Source organism: Eulemur rufifrons, chromosome 19 (genome assembly GCF_041146395.1).
Source record: "Eulemur rufifrons isolate Redbay chromosome 19, OSU_ERuf_1, whole genome shotgun sequence".
In the NCBI taxonomy this organism is placed as follows: domain Eukaryota; kingdom Metazoa; phylum Chordata; class Mammalia; order Primates; family Lemuridae; genus Eulemur; species Eulemur rufifrons.
The window spans coordinates 35,996,543-36,013,367 of record NC_091001.1 but is presented as its reverse complement, the minus strand read 5'-3'; the positions used below and the strand labels follow the sequence as shown (position 1 = coordinate 36,013,367).

The window sequence follows — 16,825 nt, the reverse complement described above, 5'->3', positions numbered from 1 at the left end:
GCCGTGTCTTGGGAAAGCTGAGGAGGAAGCGGCCAGCCCTGCCTGTGCAGTGGTGTGTTTCCAGCTCTGGGGCCAACATGCTTTCTTCCCCTAGAATGTTCCAGAATTCTGTGCATTTTAACAGGGTTAAGGCATTTTTACCTTAGGGCTTTTCAAACTTTTTTCCTCATCCACAGGAAGAAAGACGTTGCACATTACAGTTGAGTACTCACATCTGTGACTGAAGAAACAATACTTACTGTAATTGTGTTGGGTGCACTGAAATTTTCTGTTTCATTCCCTTAAACCCAACACATACCTACAGGTTGGTTGCAACCCATTAAATTGATTTTTATGATCCACTAGTGAGTTTTGACTCATATGAAAAATTTTGCCTTAGATTTAAGGTGTCAGCTAATTTTTCCCTGTTCGTTCCTCACAATCTGTTGAGGGAAATTGGTCCACTTTTATGAAAGAAGAGAAGAATTGCAAGAAGAGAAGAAGGGTGAAGACATGGGTTTCTGCGCAGTAGGGCCATTATGCTACCAGGCAAGGGGAGGGAGCACCATGATTGCCCCAGGAGTGGGGGCAGTGGTGAGGAGGTGGGGACACAGAGGGTGGGGGCGCGGCGGGGCTGGGCTGCTCGTGGGGGCCGACACATGATACATCTTAGCGTTGGGACGGGTCTTTGAATTCATTTAGCCCAACTTCCCACCCGATATGAAAATGCAGACGATTTTTTCTGTGCCTTTATACCTTAGTTTTCTAACTGAGGTGCAATAGATTCTCTAAAAATGGCATTGCAAAAGGAAACTTTCCACTGTTCTTAATATCTTGTGTGTGGCCGGGACTCCGGCATTTTTTTATGGGTAAGAGAGATCGATTTTAGTACAACTTTCAGTAACCGCCCAACGCTGCTGCCAACATTTTATTTTTCTGGTGGTGACTATAGTTTGTAAGCACGGTGGAGCTGGGCGCAGGCGTTGCCGCGAGCGCACACTGAGCCTTGCTGTGTCTCCGCAGGCCTCGGCAAGACGCGCAGGAAGACGAGCGCGCGGGACGCGTCCCCCACGCCCAGCACAGACGCCGAGTACCCCGCCAATGGCAGCGGCGCCGACCGCATCTACGACCTCAACATCCCGGCCTTCGTCAAGTTCGCCTACGTGGCCGAGCGGGAGGATGAGCTGTCCCTGGTGAAGGGGTCTCGCGTCACCGTCATGGAGAAGTGCAGCGACGGCTGGTGGCGAGGCAGCTACAACGGGCAGATCGGCTGGTTCCCCTCCAACTACGTCCTGGAGGAGGCGGACGAAGCGGCCGCGGAGTCCCCGAGCTTCCTGAGCCTGCGCAAGGGCGCCTCGCTCAGCAACGGGCAGGGCGCGCGCGTGCTGCACGTGGTGCAGACGCTGTACCCCTTCAGCTCTGTCACCGAGGAGGAGCTGAACTTCGAGAAGGGAGAGACCATGGAGGTGATCGAGAAACCCGAGAACGACCCCGAGTGGTGGAAGTGCAAAAACGCTCGGGGCCAGGTCGGCCTCGTCCCCAAAAACTACGTGATGGTCCTCAGTGACGGGCCGGCCCTGCACCCTACCCACGTCCCGCAGATAAGCTACACCGGGCCCTCGTCCAGCGGGCGCTTCGCGGGCAGAGAGTGGTACTACGGGAACGTGACGCGGCACCAGGCCGAGTGCGCCCTCAACGAGCGGGGCGTCGAGGGCGACTTCCTCATTAGGGACAGCGAGTCCTCGGTAAGTGCGCTCCGCCTGTGGGCCCTGCCAGGCAGGAACAACGAGCGTGTTTGTGTTGCACGGTGTGACTGTGTGTGCCGTGCCCCTTTTGGAATACACTCGAAACAGCGGGAGAACGTAGGAACACGGCGTAGGACGGGTGGCTACTCTGTCATTGCCTTAGAACCTGCTCACCGTGGCCACTCGTTCTTCTGGAGATGGGAGTTTGCGTAACATGTTTTTAGCTTATCAAGGTAGTTGTGCCTCTTTCCTAAGGTTTCCCCTTCCCTGTTTTACAGACTCAAACCTCATTTTCTCTCCTGTTTCCCCATTGTGTGTGTGGAAGGCCCTGGTGACTTGCTTTTGTTTCTCTATGCAGAGAGGCACACACAGTGTTCTCTGCGAGACAGGCGCCTGGTTTCTGACACGGCCTTTTGTTGTTGGGTTTGTTTTTCTTTGTAAACCACATAATCCCAAGGTCATCTCCACCACAGGCAGCGCCACTGAGATCATCTCTGAAAAGCTTTTAAAGCACTTAAAGGCTGAATTGAAAAGAGGAGGAGGATTCTTGAGAGAGATGAGTTTTGTGTGTGTGCAGTGAATCGGAGGCACGAGGCCACTGACTTCAGATAGCAGAGCCGCTTCCAACAGTGGTCATCTGACCACGCCGGGTTTGCATTCTCAGGGCCAAGCCTGCTGGGAGAACTGGGCCCACACGGCAGGAGGCAGCCTTTCCTTGTGTTATGGAAACAATCCATTTCTAGACAACTTTCCAAATATACCTTCTATGGTAGTAAGACCCCCAAAACAAGACTTTTGAAGACAGAGTCCAGTGTACTTGAATTTCATTGGTGCTAATAGGCTTCACTTTCATTTTTTAAGTGCAAACTGTAAGACAGTGAGTATGTACTATATATTGTGTCCTCTAAAAAGGACTCAATAAGTGAGTGCACATTCCAGATTCCTGTTGACTGATCTGAGAAGAATTCAAAGCCCTTCAGAGAGAGGCCACTGTGATCTGCTCTTCTCTGAGGCAGGAGGAGTATCGTGGTGGTGGACACAGGACTCCTTTGCGGTGTCAGCAGCTTCTCAGAGTTGGTGGCAGCTTTAGATGTGCTGGGGCAGGCATGCCGGCCTGACGGTTAACCACATCTGAAATCTGAACTCTGAGATTTTCTTATCAAGCTGCCAGAGTTTATCATTCCTGGCAAGACATCACATTAAATTGTTCTCACTCGACGTAAGCTCTGTGCATGGCTTCCTTTAGATCATGTTTGAGCCCTTAAGAGAATTAGGACAGCAGCACTTTTAACTCTGTCGAGCAGAAACTTGGAGAAAGCACTAGAAAACCAATTATAATATCAAGTGCTTAGTCCGGCGTGCTTAAGGGGTAAGTATAATGCAGTCAAAAAGTATAATCGTGGTTTCAACATTTTGAATTTAGAGAGACTTCTAAGAAGGGAGCAGGACTAAAGAAACCCCACAATGTGGAAACATTGGGCCCTCTTCATTGTTCTTTCTGTCTAGACTTGGGCAGACGAGGAAAGACCTCGGAAAAGGGGAGGTGACAAAGGTGTCCTCTGTGGTTGCTGGGCTTAGGGAGGACCTATGGCTTTTCTGTGGAACATGTACAGATGGTGGTCACTATCTGAACTTGGGGACCAAATCCTTTTGGGTATGGAAGGATATATGCATTATTTGGGTTCCGTCTCAGGACTTTAATACACCCCACTGTCTCCTTTGTCTTGAATTATCAGAGAATAATTTTTCTAAAATTATTTTCTAAATAGTTAAAGCACTAATTGTTTTTATTTTCTTTTAACCATCTTTATAGGAGCCTTTCCAGATTTTTTTTTTTTTTTTTTTTTTTTTTTTTTGCATTCTGCCTTATTGGAAAACCAAAGAGTAACATGTTCATTGTGTACTGGGGTCTTTAATTCCAGGGGTTTGGGGGCAGACAGGGCTCCACTGGGACTCACATCGGCTCTGCACACATAGTGGTGCCATCTTGATCTGCGGTTCCTTGTGGCCTGACGCTGTGCAGGGCTCCTGTCCTGATGGAGTGCGCCATGTTTGGCTGTTAGTATGCATGCCTTGTGCTGAGCCGATGCTGCTCTAAGGAGTGTTGCTGCTTTGTTCCCCGACAGCAGAACCAGGCCAGGTTTGCTGCATTTCCTATTCACAACAGGGTCTGTTCTGTCACCGCAATTGCTACGGATCTGTCCTGGTGGACAAGTGGACAGCTCCCTTGCTTATTCTTTTTCTACCACCTACTCCCTCCCCCTTGTCTTTTTTCGTGTTCATTTTGGCATTTCTTAGGTTAGAGCCTGGCTTCACAGCCACCACCCGGCCACCAAGAGCCCTTAGGTTCACAGTCTGACATAATCACATGTCATGGTATGCCAGGACAGAAAGATAATCTGAGGGGTTGAGCCTCCTTCCAGGACTCAGAGGCAGATATCTTCATTTAATTTCCTTTTCCTCTCTTGCAATTTTTGGGCCTGGGACTTTAATTGAGGTTAGCAGAGGAAGCCTGACTTCTGAATAAGCACAACAGTTTTTTCAAGATGTGTATCAACTTTTTAAATATCCTGAATGATTCCAGTATGAATGAACTAGACCTTTGTTTGACGCTATTGAGAGGTGCATATTTCAGGGAAAACAAACAGAGATATTGCAGTATCCTACATACACTATCCACCGTCAGCGAAGCACCAGGTATTTCAGAAGTGTCTGTAGGATGGATGTTGGATTAATTCATGAATGGACAAAGGAACCTCTGGGGCTCTCTTTCTGTCCTGTCCTGACCTTGGTACCTACTGTTTGTTCTTTCTTCCATCTCTTCTTCCTCCCTTGCTCTCCTCTCTTATCTACGCTTGTCACTTATCGTTGGCAGCTAAAGGTGACACAGTATTGTTTTTTATTCTTCATATTTCATGTTCATACCTCTACCTGTGAGCCATACTTCCTTAAATCTAGAAAATTCAGAAATATGTGTGCTTATCATAAATTTTTAATATGTTTTGTCTACATTGATTCTGTGGCTATGGCTAGAAAGCTGTACTTAGAGTTTACAGACACCCTTAACTAGATTTCCGGTAAGCTGTGCAAGTCATCGGTATTGTATTTTCTCAGTTGCTACGTCCCCCTTGCTTGTAAAGGTTGTTCAGAAAGCGACAGATCACAACTAGGATGAGGTCTGAAAATGTGCAGAGCTGGCCAGAGTGACTTTGCAGGACAGCGTCAGCCAAAGGCTTAGGAAGCCACTTTCTTCTGAAAGACTTTAGATACCAACGAGATCATGTTTTCCCTTGTATTTGTTATTTCCCACAATAGTATTTAGATGCTAATTTTTTTGTCATATAACAGATTTGTTTCCAACAGAGAAAAACTCTCATGCTAAGGATAATTTAATGCACATATTGGCTACACGGAAATTAGACAAGTGTTTCATTCCTCTTTTTTTCTTAATTTAATGAAATTATTTGGTCAGTAAAAGAATTAGAAGAGTTCATTTCTGTATTTTTAAAATTATAAAGTTTCTTATAAAAGTCATAATTTCTAACCAAAACTCTTTTTTCAGGCAATGTCATCATTCCATCCAGAGGTGGGGAACATGTGGTCCCAAGGCCTCGTGTGGCCCTCCAGGTCCCCAAGTGCAGCCCCTCGACTGAATCCAAACTTCACAGAACGAATCCTTTTTTTAAAAGGGATTCAGAGTTGACATTAAGAAAAAGCTTAGGTTACTGTGAGCAGTGCCTGTAGGCATCTTTCCAGTTTCAAAGATAAGTTATTTTTAATTGCCAGGCTTTTTGCCCAGTACCAAATGGAAGTTTTAAGTCTGGATTTCTGTAATATTTCTAACTGTAAGCATATTTAATTCTTAAAAATAGAAGGATCTATAGGATCATGTAGTACAGGCTCTGATCTGGAAGTTTAGTGCTCATTGCCTGATTCTCAGATGGGTTAGAGCCCTCAGTGATGCTGCCTCCTCGGTCCTGGCTACTGTTCAACACTCACCTTTAAAACAAATGCCAGGCGTGGTGGTGCACACCTGCAGTCCAGCTACGTGGGAGGCTGAGGCGGGAGGATCACTTTAGCCTGGGAGTTTGAGGTTGCAGTGAGCTGGTATGACACCACTGCACTAGATGAGATCCCATCTCAAAAAAAATAAAACAAAACAAACAGCACACTAGCTACTGGGATCTGTGAATACAGGTGTCTTATTGAAAGCTGGTTCTTTTAATATAATCAGTAGCAAACCTGATTGGTGTGTTGGTCATAACTTCTTTTGGGACCACGGCTCCCCATCCTTCCCAGAAGCTGGGGATGTGCCGGCCTCCTTTAGTGAGCACTCTTTGGTCATCACGCATTGGGTTAAAATTGCAGCTGCAGCTGCAGAAAAATCTAGGACTACGTTTTGCCTTATAGATTTAGACTTCCCTTTGGCTTATGGAAGAAGTAAAAATTGGGCCATACCTTTCTGGCAATCTGACGATCATTCCACTTAAATCAGCAATGAGATAACATCATAGAAAATATCGGGTTTCTTTGAAGTGTACTTTTTTTGTTTTTAACAACAAACACACAGAGATGTGTGATACAGACTGGGGAAGGAGGTGGGGACAAGTGGCACTGCAGGGCCCCCAGCAGGCACGCCCTAACTAACCGTTCCTTCCATCGGGTGTTTCCCACTGTGGATGTGGTCACAGGGAGTGGGCAGCTTGTTGAGTGTTTATGGAAAGCACCAGCCACCCCCAGCCTTCACACTGGCCTCCCTTGGCTGAAGGGAGGATGTGTATGTACATGCAGCTCGTAGGCAAGCACCTGGCATGTAAGCACACACTTCTTCTCCTGAAACACAAGTGGGGCTTTGCCTCTGCAATTTGTTTATGTTTTGGTCTCACTATTTGTGGTAGGAAAGTACTGGGCCAAGAGAGATGGTTTCTAAAGTATTTTACTAACTGCCAGAGCAAGTCAGGATTCTTGTAGCATTTTTGAAAGGTGTAGTGGTTTAAAGAAGAATGTAAGTATGCATCTGCCAGTAGTAGTCTTAATATTCAGAAAGTTCTTGGATCATTGTTGTGTGGGGATAGCTCTCTAGCTAGCTGTCCCCTGGTCCCCAAGAAAAGCCTCAACTAGTCACCAAGAGCTCTTTTGCACCACTGCTGTGCCCTCACTAGGAGGTGCTGCATAGCGGCTTTGTGCCCTCCCCACTTCCTTCAGCATCTCCTCCGGCCCTAGACGGTACCGCAGTGTCCTCCGCCCACCACCACACTTTGGTTTCCTTATGTTTCCACCAGAATATCACAGATCTTTTCAGACAAGCACATAACCTTTTAAAATTATTTCTTATTGTAGCAAAATATGTATAACACAAAAGTTAGCATTTTCACTATTTTTAAGTGTGCAGTTCAGTATTAAGTACATTCAGATTATTGTGCAACCATCACCCTCATCCATCTCCACAACTCTTTCATCCTCCCAAACTGAAACTCTACACCCGTTAAAGACCCCCCAGCCCCTGGCAGCCCATCTTCTACTTCCTGTCTCTATGAATCTGTCAGCGCTAGGTACCTCATGAGTAGAATCACACAGTATTTGTCTTTTTGTGACTAGCTTATTTCATTTGGCATGGTGACCTCAAGGTTCATCCATGTTGTAGCATGTGTCAGGATTCCCTTCCTTTTCAAGGCTGCATAATATTCCATTGTATGGATAGACCACATTTTGTATATCCAGCCATCTGTCCATGGCCATTTGGAGCTATTGTGAATAATGCTGCTGTGAACATGGGTATACAAATATATCTTCAAGTTTCTGCTTTCAGTTCTTTGGTGTATATACCCAGAAGTGGAATTGGTGGATCAAGTGGCAATTCGGTGTTTAATTTTTTTGAGGAACTGCCATACTATTTTCCACAGCTGCTGCACCATTTTACATCCCCACTAACAGTGTGTAGTAGGCTGTGTACCATCTAGTTTATGTAAGTACATGCTATGATGTTTGCACAACAACGAAATCGCCAAATGATGTGTTTCTCAGAACATATCCCTGTCATTAAGCAGCACATGACTCCGTGTGTGTGTGTTTGTGTGTGTGTGTATAAAATGGCCATTCTAAGGGGTGCGAAGTAGTAGCTCGTTGTGGTTTTGATTTGTATAAGCACATAACCTTTTAATCTCAGCTTCTCATTTTGCTTGTCTTTACTTGGCAGGCGTATTTCTCACCTTTTGTGTTGTATTTCGGTTTGCAGTCTTTCAACTGGGGATGTTTCTTATGGCACTATTACTAAACATTTTCTTAATGTGGCCTTTATAGCATAGCAAGAGCAGCACAGGGTAATAAAATAGACTTTCAGAGCCCCGTGGAGTTTACAGCACAGAGAGCGTTCTCTAGAAGTTAGACTTGGTGTGTAATAACTGATAGTGGAATCGTATGCTTACTGGTCTGTTCACCCGTCTTCCATACTGCATTCTCTTTCACTGCTTGAAAAATCCCAATGGCATTATCGTCTTTGGAGAACAGTCATTACCAGAATCGAGCACGGTGCTTCCGAAAGTGAGTGGGCGGATACTGACGTAAAATTTCCCTCAGCTTCCATGGTAGTAGTCCTCAAAGTGTGGTCCCAGACCAGCAGCAGCAGCGTCACCAGGGAACTTGCTAGAATGCAGATTGCCAGGCCCCGCCCCAGCCTGCTGAACCGGAATCTCTGCGGGGTGGGGGGTGGGGGGCTCTGCAGCCGCAGTTTGAACAAGTCAGTTTGATGCTCAGATTTGAGAACCACTGGCCTGTGGACTGTGCACTTGGTTCAAGCCCTTTTGAACACTGTTTGTTACACGGTAACACTCCAGCTCAAATTATTGATTATCTCTTAGTCACACCACATGCGACACTGTGAAGAAACCAAGCATGACAAGCACAGTATTAGAAGGCCTACACGCTGAGGCATTTACGTGTAACTTTTGAAAATATGTTTGGGGGGCAGGGAGGGATAAACATGCGGCACAAACAGACTTGAACGTGGACAGTGAAAGTTCTGTTTTCCTAGACCAAGTAGATGGGACTTTGAGGGCTGTTCTGTAGTTGATGGTTGATTTTTTTCTTTGATTATGTCATTAAGTTTATTTCAGATGCTAATAAGATGAATATTTGATCGTGTCACACGTGCATTGGCTTCAGGCCTGTGGAGTAAATATTTCATAGACAAATCTGTAGGAAAATGGAAAATGCTGGTGAGGCCAGTCACACTTGGGGTAAGGAAGAAGTAATCTGATGTATAAAAACAGAATAGTGTCAGTTGACAGCTGGTGGCGTAAGTACAGACAGGAAGTCCATTTTGATTAAAAGAAAACTATATTTATTAGACAACTAGGGAGGGTGACCTAATAGGTAAAACTGAAAGGTGGTTTTTCTGAGATAAGAACAGAGAAACTATTAATTGGTGGAACACAATTTGCCTCTAATCCATTGGTTCTGAAATGTTTTTGGTAAATGCATCCATTCCCTAAGCAGAAGAGTGCCTTCGGTAAAAAAAACAAAAAAAGAAAAATACCCGTTTACCAAAAGGAGAGAATGATATAGCTTTTGATAAGAAGCCAGTACGATGACCCCTCTTTGGGTATGGAGGAAGCGTTAAGTATCTCTGCAGACTGTGGATGCTTGGAGACACCTGTGACCAGCGATGTGTCCAGAGTCTGCACAGGGGGCCTGGTGGGTCACGGCAAAGGGCATTTCAACTCTCGTCTTTTCATAAAGTCAAAGTGAAAGATAAGGAAAAGTTTTAAGGCTATTAAAGAACCAGGAGTACCTGGAGCAGGGACCGTCCCTCCCCTCTCATTTCCTCATGGCCATTGTGCTTAGAAGAAAATCAGAAAATCACATTAACACTTAAGCATCCCAGAGATGGAGGAAGAAATAAAGGATATTAAAGACTGTTCCCGGCATCCATTTTTTCCCTCTATGAAGAAATGATGATTAAATCTCAAGCAGAGGAGAGACGGATCTGATCAGGGCATCCGTTTCATAAAAACACAAAGGTGCTTTTGAGCAAGTATTTGAGGCAATGGATCAAGTTGATGAAGCTGAAGAAATAGTACCAAAGAGCGTATTCTCTGGTGTTCCCTAAAAGTACCCGCTTGTTATGAGCAGAATTGCAAGGCGATGAGGTGTAAGAATTGCCTGGAGCAATGAGCAGTGGAAAAGGTGGTTAAAATCAGGGATTCATAAGTGAGCATATTCATTGAACACATGCTGCTCTGTGCCCAGTGTGGGACTGTGGAGTTAAACCAGGTTCTTGCACTTAGAGGGGTTATATTCAAATAGGGGACCTAAAACCTAAACAAAAACAATGACAGAGGCCCCGAGAGAGGTTGGTTTTCTACCAACCTGTTAATTGTCCTCAGATTCCATTTGGAAAATGACTTCCTAGTAAAAAGAAGATTGAAATGAATGGGTTGTACTAATTGTTAATGCTCCAGAACCTTCGATTAAAAAACAATGAGAGGGATTAAAAACTTACCTATTGGGCACAGTGAACACTGTTTTGATGATGGGCACACCAAGAACCCTGACATAAGCATTGTACAAGGTATCCATGTAACAGAAACACTTGTGCACCCTTAATATTTTGAAATAAAAACAAAAATAAATAAACTATGAGAATAGAAAAATCATTCCTTACAAGGAATAGTCAGAGAAGGAAATACCAAGAAGTGGTGGTCTAACATCACAAAATTTGAAGAATTAGTCCCTAATCAGCCCAGAGGAATTACTGTGTACTTAGTAAGTACAGTGTTTGGAGAAGGAAAAGGTAGGAAAATTTGGACAGTGGGAGAGGAAGCCCAATGGTGGGAATTAAAGGGAGGGAATAGGAGGGCAGAGGTTCCAAACTGAGAAGGTGGTGCAGGGCTGAGTCTGGTGAGGTTTCAGTCTAGCCATTGAAAATTTTAACGAGTGTAGTATCTGTGATGGCTTAAAAAGATGTCCACAAATTCTTTGATACTCCTTTCTTCAGAGGCGGGAGCCTGTTCCTCTGCCCCTGGGCATGGACTGTACTTAGCGACTCACCTGTAATGAATGAACATGGCAGACGTGAGGGTGGGCAACTTCCAAGACTGGTCACTGAAGGCGTCCTGGTCGCCTCTTTGTTCTCTCTGGGATCACTTGCTCCAGGGCAAGCTGGCAGCCCCACAGAGAGCCCCCGAGCGTTCGTGCGAGCCCGCCACTTCGGAAGCAGATCCTGCATCCCTCATCGAGCCTTCGGGTGACCTCAGCCTCAGCCGCCATCTGGGCTGCACGTTTCAAGAACACGTTAAGTTCTTTGACACGCTTACACTTAGAGAACGCTGTCATACTGTCAGTGCAGCAGTACCCACTGAGGGGGCGAGTGTGTCATGTTCCTTTTTCATCGGATTTCCTGAAGTCCGTTACAGAAAGCAAAGCATGGAAAGGCCACAGCGAGCGAGAGCAAGGCTGGCAGAGCCTCCTTCTGGGGACTCCTGCGTCAGGCTCTCTCTGGACGTGGGGTCATTTTGGGAGGGGAGGAGCTCCACCACCATCAGATCCAGGGCTCCATCTGAGGGGAAGAGACCTTTGCTTACTCTCTGCAGCAGTGTCCCAGCTGTCCCAGCGGGGGACATTCCCTACAGGGACTGTCTACAGCAGGCTCCTTAGGACAGAATCAGAAAGGTACCGCAGATGCGGAGGAGTCGGCCGCGGGCTCTCTCCAGCATGGGCTCCTCTGTGCAAAGGTCAAATTCTCCTCTTGTTCTGGTGGCTCCAGCACTGCTGGTGGTTGGCCCCAATTTTATTTCAGTTCTCAAACCACGTCAGGATCCCCTGGAGGTCTCATTAAACACAGGGTGCTGGGGGTTCGCACACAGGCGGGGCAGGGCCTGAGAGTTCGCCTTTCTCTCCTGGATGAGGCCATTGCTGCTGGTGCTGGGAGCACACGGAGCACCACCAGTCTAGTTTGTCTTCAGACTTCATTTCAAGGTGTTCAGCGGCAACTTATAGCAGTGTATGTTAGTGTACAGGGTGTTCATTTTCACATTTCCTGCAGAAAATCTACTCTGTTTGAACCAAGAACACTTCCAAACTTTCAGCACTCCTGCTTGGCATAAGTTGGCTCTGTGTCCTTCACTTTAAGGTTTCTGCTCAGGAGCCCAGGAAATTAAAAATGACGTTTTCTGCTGTGTCCATTTCACTGCTGTAACACACACATGCATACAAACGGGCATGCACACACAAACACACCGTGATGTTAAATTAAGGAGCTTAAATTAAAAGCAAATTTCCCTATTCGGAAAGTCATCTGTTAATCATTTGGCTTAATTAAAATCCGGGTGTATCATGTATTTACCGCAACTCACTCCCATGCTGCAACCACTAAAAATGCCGCTTTATCTATGAGTTGATTGAAGTATCTGTAACACCAGCACAGCACCTGGCTCATGGTAAACTATAAAAGTGAGATCATCACCCTCCATCTTATTCTAAAGGCGCAACTTACAGCACAGAGTATACATGCTTGTAAGAATACTAATAGCAAGGAACTTGAAACTAGAATAAGTTTCAATAAGTGTTTAAAGAAAACCTGGAGCCATCAGGAGAGGATTGAGTGGTTCATAACATATATATTGTTGTACACAGTGCTGTGTGATTGGCCCTGGTGATTCTCCTAATCCTCAAGGACTGATAACACAGTGACCATGCCGGTGGCGCACATGCCCTGGGCCTTGCCGGCATGTGGTGTACCTATGGAGCAGGACCTGTTTTAGTTTATTTTACTTTCAAAGCCACACATAGCACCTAACGTGGGTGGTAATACTGAGAACGGCGAGGCTGGCTTGCATCCATCTGGTTGTTCCGTCCTGGGAAAATAGTAATGATCTGAGAATCGTGCCATCACGTGATCACCTAGCATGTCATGTTGATAGGGCTGGTTGACATCGTCATCCGTGGCATCAGGGTTCTATGATCCACTGAAATAAAATTCAAGTTCTGTGTCTCTCCCAATCCTCCCGTCCTGCTAGGGGCTGGGTTTCTGAAAATAGCCTGTAGCCTGAGACCTAATCTGAGATAAACCTTCCAGGCTCTTCCTGAAGTTTCATCCAGGAGCATTTCCTGGAATGCCTCCAAGACGTCAGCCCCTTGGTTTAGCATGGAGATAAGATGGGGCCTTTCCCTCAAAGATTTGTTCTTACGTGGTCTGTTTTGGGCAGAGGTATGTGAAAATACAAACTGTAAATACGAGTGTCCTTTCGTGTATGCTGACAGCTGTGGCTGGTGGGTACGCACAGCTGCCCTGCACAGTTTGGATTTTCTCAGACATCCATTCCCCTTGTCATCATTAGTGTAGGAGGAGTGAGTAAGCGTTTCTTATTTGGGCTTTTATGATTTCAGGGTGAGAGACAGTAGCCTGGGCCCTTGTTAGCTTTGTCCGGAGGTCCTGCTGGGAGGTGGCCCTGCTGGGTCCTCAGCCGCTTGAAGTCCCTGGGCATCCGGAAAGGCAGAAAGCAGGTCTAGGACTTCCGTGGAGAACTGCGTTAGGCTGTGGTCCTGCCACTGGCAGGGTGTGACCTGATGCTGTGTAGCAAGCTGGGGGGGAGAGTGTGCCTTGTGTGGGGCCAGCGAAGCTTCTTAAGGGCAGTGCTCCGTTTGAGCTAAGCATCAAGGGAATGTTCGACCAAGGAGTGGGACAGAGGGTGGCCCCAAGAACAACATGAATAGGAGTGACGGTGGGCGGCGGGGGAGGGGACATAGTCTAGCCTGAAGGACTGGGACCATAGGCAGGGGCCAGGTGGGCTTTATTCTGAGGCCACTGAGGGAAGCCAGGGACCCTCCCCTCCCCTAGCCACACTGACCCCTTGGTGCTGCAGAAGAAGCAGGTCCCGATTCCTCAAGAAGTCCCACACCAGCCCACGCCTCGCGCAGCCCAGGCTCAGCTGCACTTTCTCAGAGGTCTCTCCTGACCCCCCAACAAACTCGTGTGCACACACACCCATGCATACATTCACACTTATGCACACATACTCACACTACACATACATGCTTTCTCACGCCTTCTCACACACACACACACACACACACTCTTAGTTTTCCTTCCCTAGCTCGTTCTCTCTCATGCAACTCTCCTTTTTTCTGTAGAACTTAACACAGTTGGCAACTGTAAGTCCATCTCCTTATTTATCTGCTGCCCCACTGGGTTGTCACTTGCTATTCACACTTATGTCCCCACCCACACATGGACGCATCCAGGGCCCAGCCCGCCTGGTATGTAGTTTGTGTTCAGTAATTGTTACTTATCGAATTAATATATATATTTTTTACAAAGAATATTCCTCATTCAGTGTCTTTCTTGCATGTTTTTCAGTAAATGAGTTAAAAGACCAGTTTTAATTAAAACAATGACATATTTCTAAAATAGACCCAAATATAAATAAGGCACTGACATATTACAGAATTTAAATATTTCTCAGTAAAATCTGTACTCGAACCACAGTGCAGCCCCCTCTAGGATATTAGGAACTATGTTTAAAATGCAACCAGAATTTTCCACTGCTCTTAATATTTTTAAATGCTTAGAATTAAAAAATTTTCGATGGCTTAATTCTAATAGTGTTAGGAGTCAGAAGAAGAGATTCTAGCTGGCACCTGTATACAAACCCGTCTTATTAAATTCCCAGGATGGACGTTATTCCCCAAAAAATAGTTTGGGGAATGAAAAAATTCAAGCTTCTTGAGCACCCAGGTTAGCACAGGTGTTGTACATTCCACAATGAGTGTCCACTGTTCAAATAACTAAAATGCATTTAGTGCCAAAACTGAGGTAAGCAAACTCAAGACTTGTTTCTGATGCAGAACTTCAGAGTCTTGGGCTGCATCCGTGTCATTCTGAACGTCAGATGCCCTAGTAGCTGGGCAACAGAGGCCCAGACGTCTGAGCGAATGGTGGTGTGGATTTAGTTAAGTGGAAGATTCAGATAGTTGTACCCTAAATAGTTGGTAGTCACACAGGGACAGACCTCTCCTGCCGTGCCCGGTTGTCACTCGTGTTCTGTTTCCTCCCCAGCCCAGTGACTTCTCCGTGTCTCTGAAAGCGTCAGGGAAGAACAAACATTTCAAGGTGCAGCTCGTGGACAATGTCTACTGCATTGGGCAGCGACGATTCCACACCATGGACGAGCTGGTGGAACACTACAAAAAGGCGCCCATCTTCACCAGCGAGCATGGGGAGAAGCTCTACCTCGTCAGAGCCCTGCAGTGACGTTGGTGCCCGCGGCCCTGCAGCCCACCAGCTCCAGGCTTCGGTGCCATCACCTCCCCAGAGCCCAGCAGTCAGGTCGCCCCAGCAGCGCCACCCACCCGGCTCTGCATGGAGGCTCTGCCCTGCCAGTGGGTCGTCCTAGTCGGCCCCCTCTGCCTAGTCTATCTTTCTGTTCGGGTTGGTTGGTAGGTTGGTTTCCCGTTGCCATCCAGGCCCTCACGACCCTGGTCCAGCCACCCCCAATCCCAGCCAGTTTTAGAGAAGGGGAGGAGGAACAGGGATGAGCTTGTTCACTTTATTCCTTTTCAATTGGCGACAGTGCTAGTCTATTCAAATTGTTCATGCTAACAGAACCCCTCGTTTAAAAGACATTGGGCGCAGCAGGAGCACACCGAAGCCGCGCTTAGCAAGGGAGTGAGCCACAGTACACTCCGAGGGTGGTGTCCCCAGCTTGGGGCTCTCTGCATGCCAGGCAGCAGGTGCGAAGGCTCCCGGGTCCCAGCAACCCTTGTTCTGTGCCCTGTGCCCTTACGTGGCTCCCGGACTCTGCAGGGAGCAAACACGTTTGCTCATAGCAATACTGGAACCACCGGGTGAGACGGCGGCGAGGAAGCTGTCCAGTGCCTTTGGGGCTGTGCTTGCAATAAAGAAAGAATTTCCCTGGAAGTCAGTCTGCAGAAGAGGAAACCAGTGACTCAGAAAGACAGATGTTTTTCGTAATTTACCCTCATATGTGCCATCCACATAGTGCTTTTTCCTCTTGCCCTTCGGCTTGTTTGAATTTCACAATTATGTATTTAATTCTCAAAGAAATATGTATCTGTAGCCGTTTATTGACACTAATACAGATGATTAAGGAAAACAGCTGATCTTTGGGGAAGGGGCGCTACCAACACCACACACACACACACACACACACACACGTGCGCACACACACACTCACTCTCTATATATATTATTTGCTTTACAGGGAAATTTTCAGGGTTTACAATATGTGATTGGTAGTAAGAGACACACAGAATGTTTATGAAGAAATTGCATTTTCTTTTTCCTTTACATTTGAACTTCTTTATAGTTAAAATATACAGTCTTGAGATGGCACATTCCTACAATTGAAGAAGGGGTCTTGGGATCCCCTAAACTTGCATACCCAGTTTTTTTGGATATTGTAATAAAAAAAAGTATTATGACAAGACTGTGTGTGTTTATCTTTGGGAAAACTCTGACTCAGTTATGGGAAAGTAATTACTGCAGCATTTAACTGAATGCTCATTGCCAGCTGGGAAACATTTTTAGAGATGAGCTTAACCAATTTATTAACCTGTGTGTTTTCTTTTTCTGCCACCATTTTTGTATATTGAAATAATAAGTTTTAATTAGTGAACTTCCAAGAGAACCCAGCATCTCAAGCTTGGTCTTAAGGAAATTATTTCTTGAGCAATGTCTTACCAAACTGCTGTCAGCCGGAGTTCTCACATCCAGTGTGGCCCTCCACTGATGTCTCGCGTCTGTCCTCTCAGTCACTGAGCGTTTATTGAACTGCCACGATGTGTCAGGCACCAGGAATGCAGATTCTCCTGCCGCAGGCCCCGAGCCCTGTGTCCTCACTTGTTTCCTGTCACAACCCCGTGAAGTGCATCCTGCCATCATCCCCATTTTACAGATGGAGAAAGTGAGGCACAAAGTAGATACACAAGGACACGTGGCTGCTGCACGGTAGAGCAGGATGCAAAGCCCAGGGTCTGCTCCAGGCTGTGCCCTTCCAACCCCAGCCTAGGGAGGAATTCAAGAGAAATGAGGTGTTTCAGGAGACTTTAGCATACTCTACCATTCCTGTTCCCTGTGAGTTCGT

The 16,825-nt window shown here is 46.4% G+C and overlaps 1 protein-coding gene across 4 annotated transcripts in view; it reads left to right on the top strand.

Moving 5' to 3' along the window:
• Positions 1–16,166, top strand: part of NCK2 (NCK adaptor protein 2) — a 132,401-nt gene extending 116,235 nt beyond the window's left edge. For 3 of the 4 annotated variants that reach the window (XM_069494037.1, XM_069494036.1, XM_069494035.1), the window contains 2 exons: positions 1,003–1,724; positions 14,779–16,127. In XM_069494037.1, the coding sequence (XP_069350138.1) occupies positions 1,003–1,724; positions 14,779–14,973 (917 nt within the window). In that variant the 3' untranslated portion in view covers positions 14,974–16,127. Of the gene's footprint in view, positions 1–1,002; positions 1,725–14,778 lie in introns of all 4 variants that reach the window. The other variant, XM_069494034.1, reaches the window with a different exon arrangement.
• Positions 16,167–16,825: the final 659 nt, after the last annotated feature.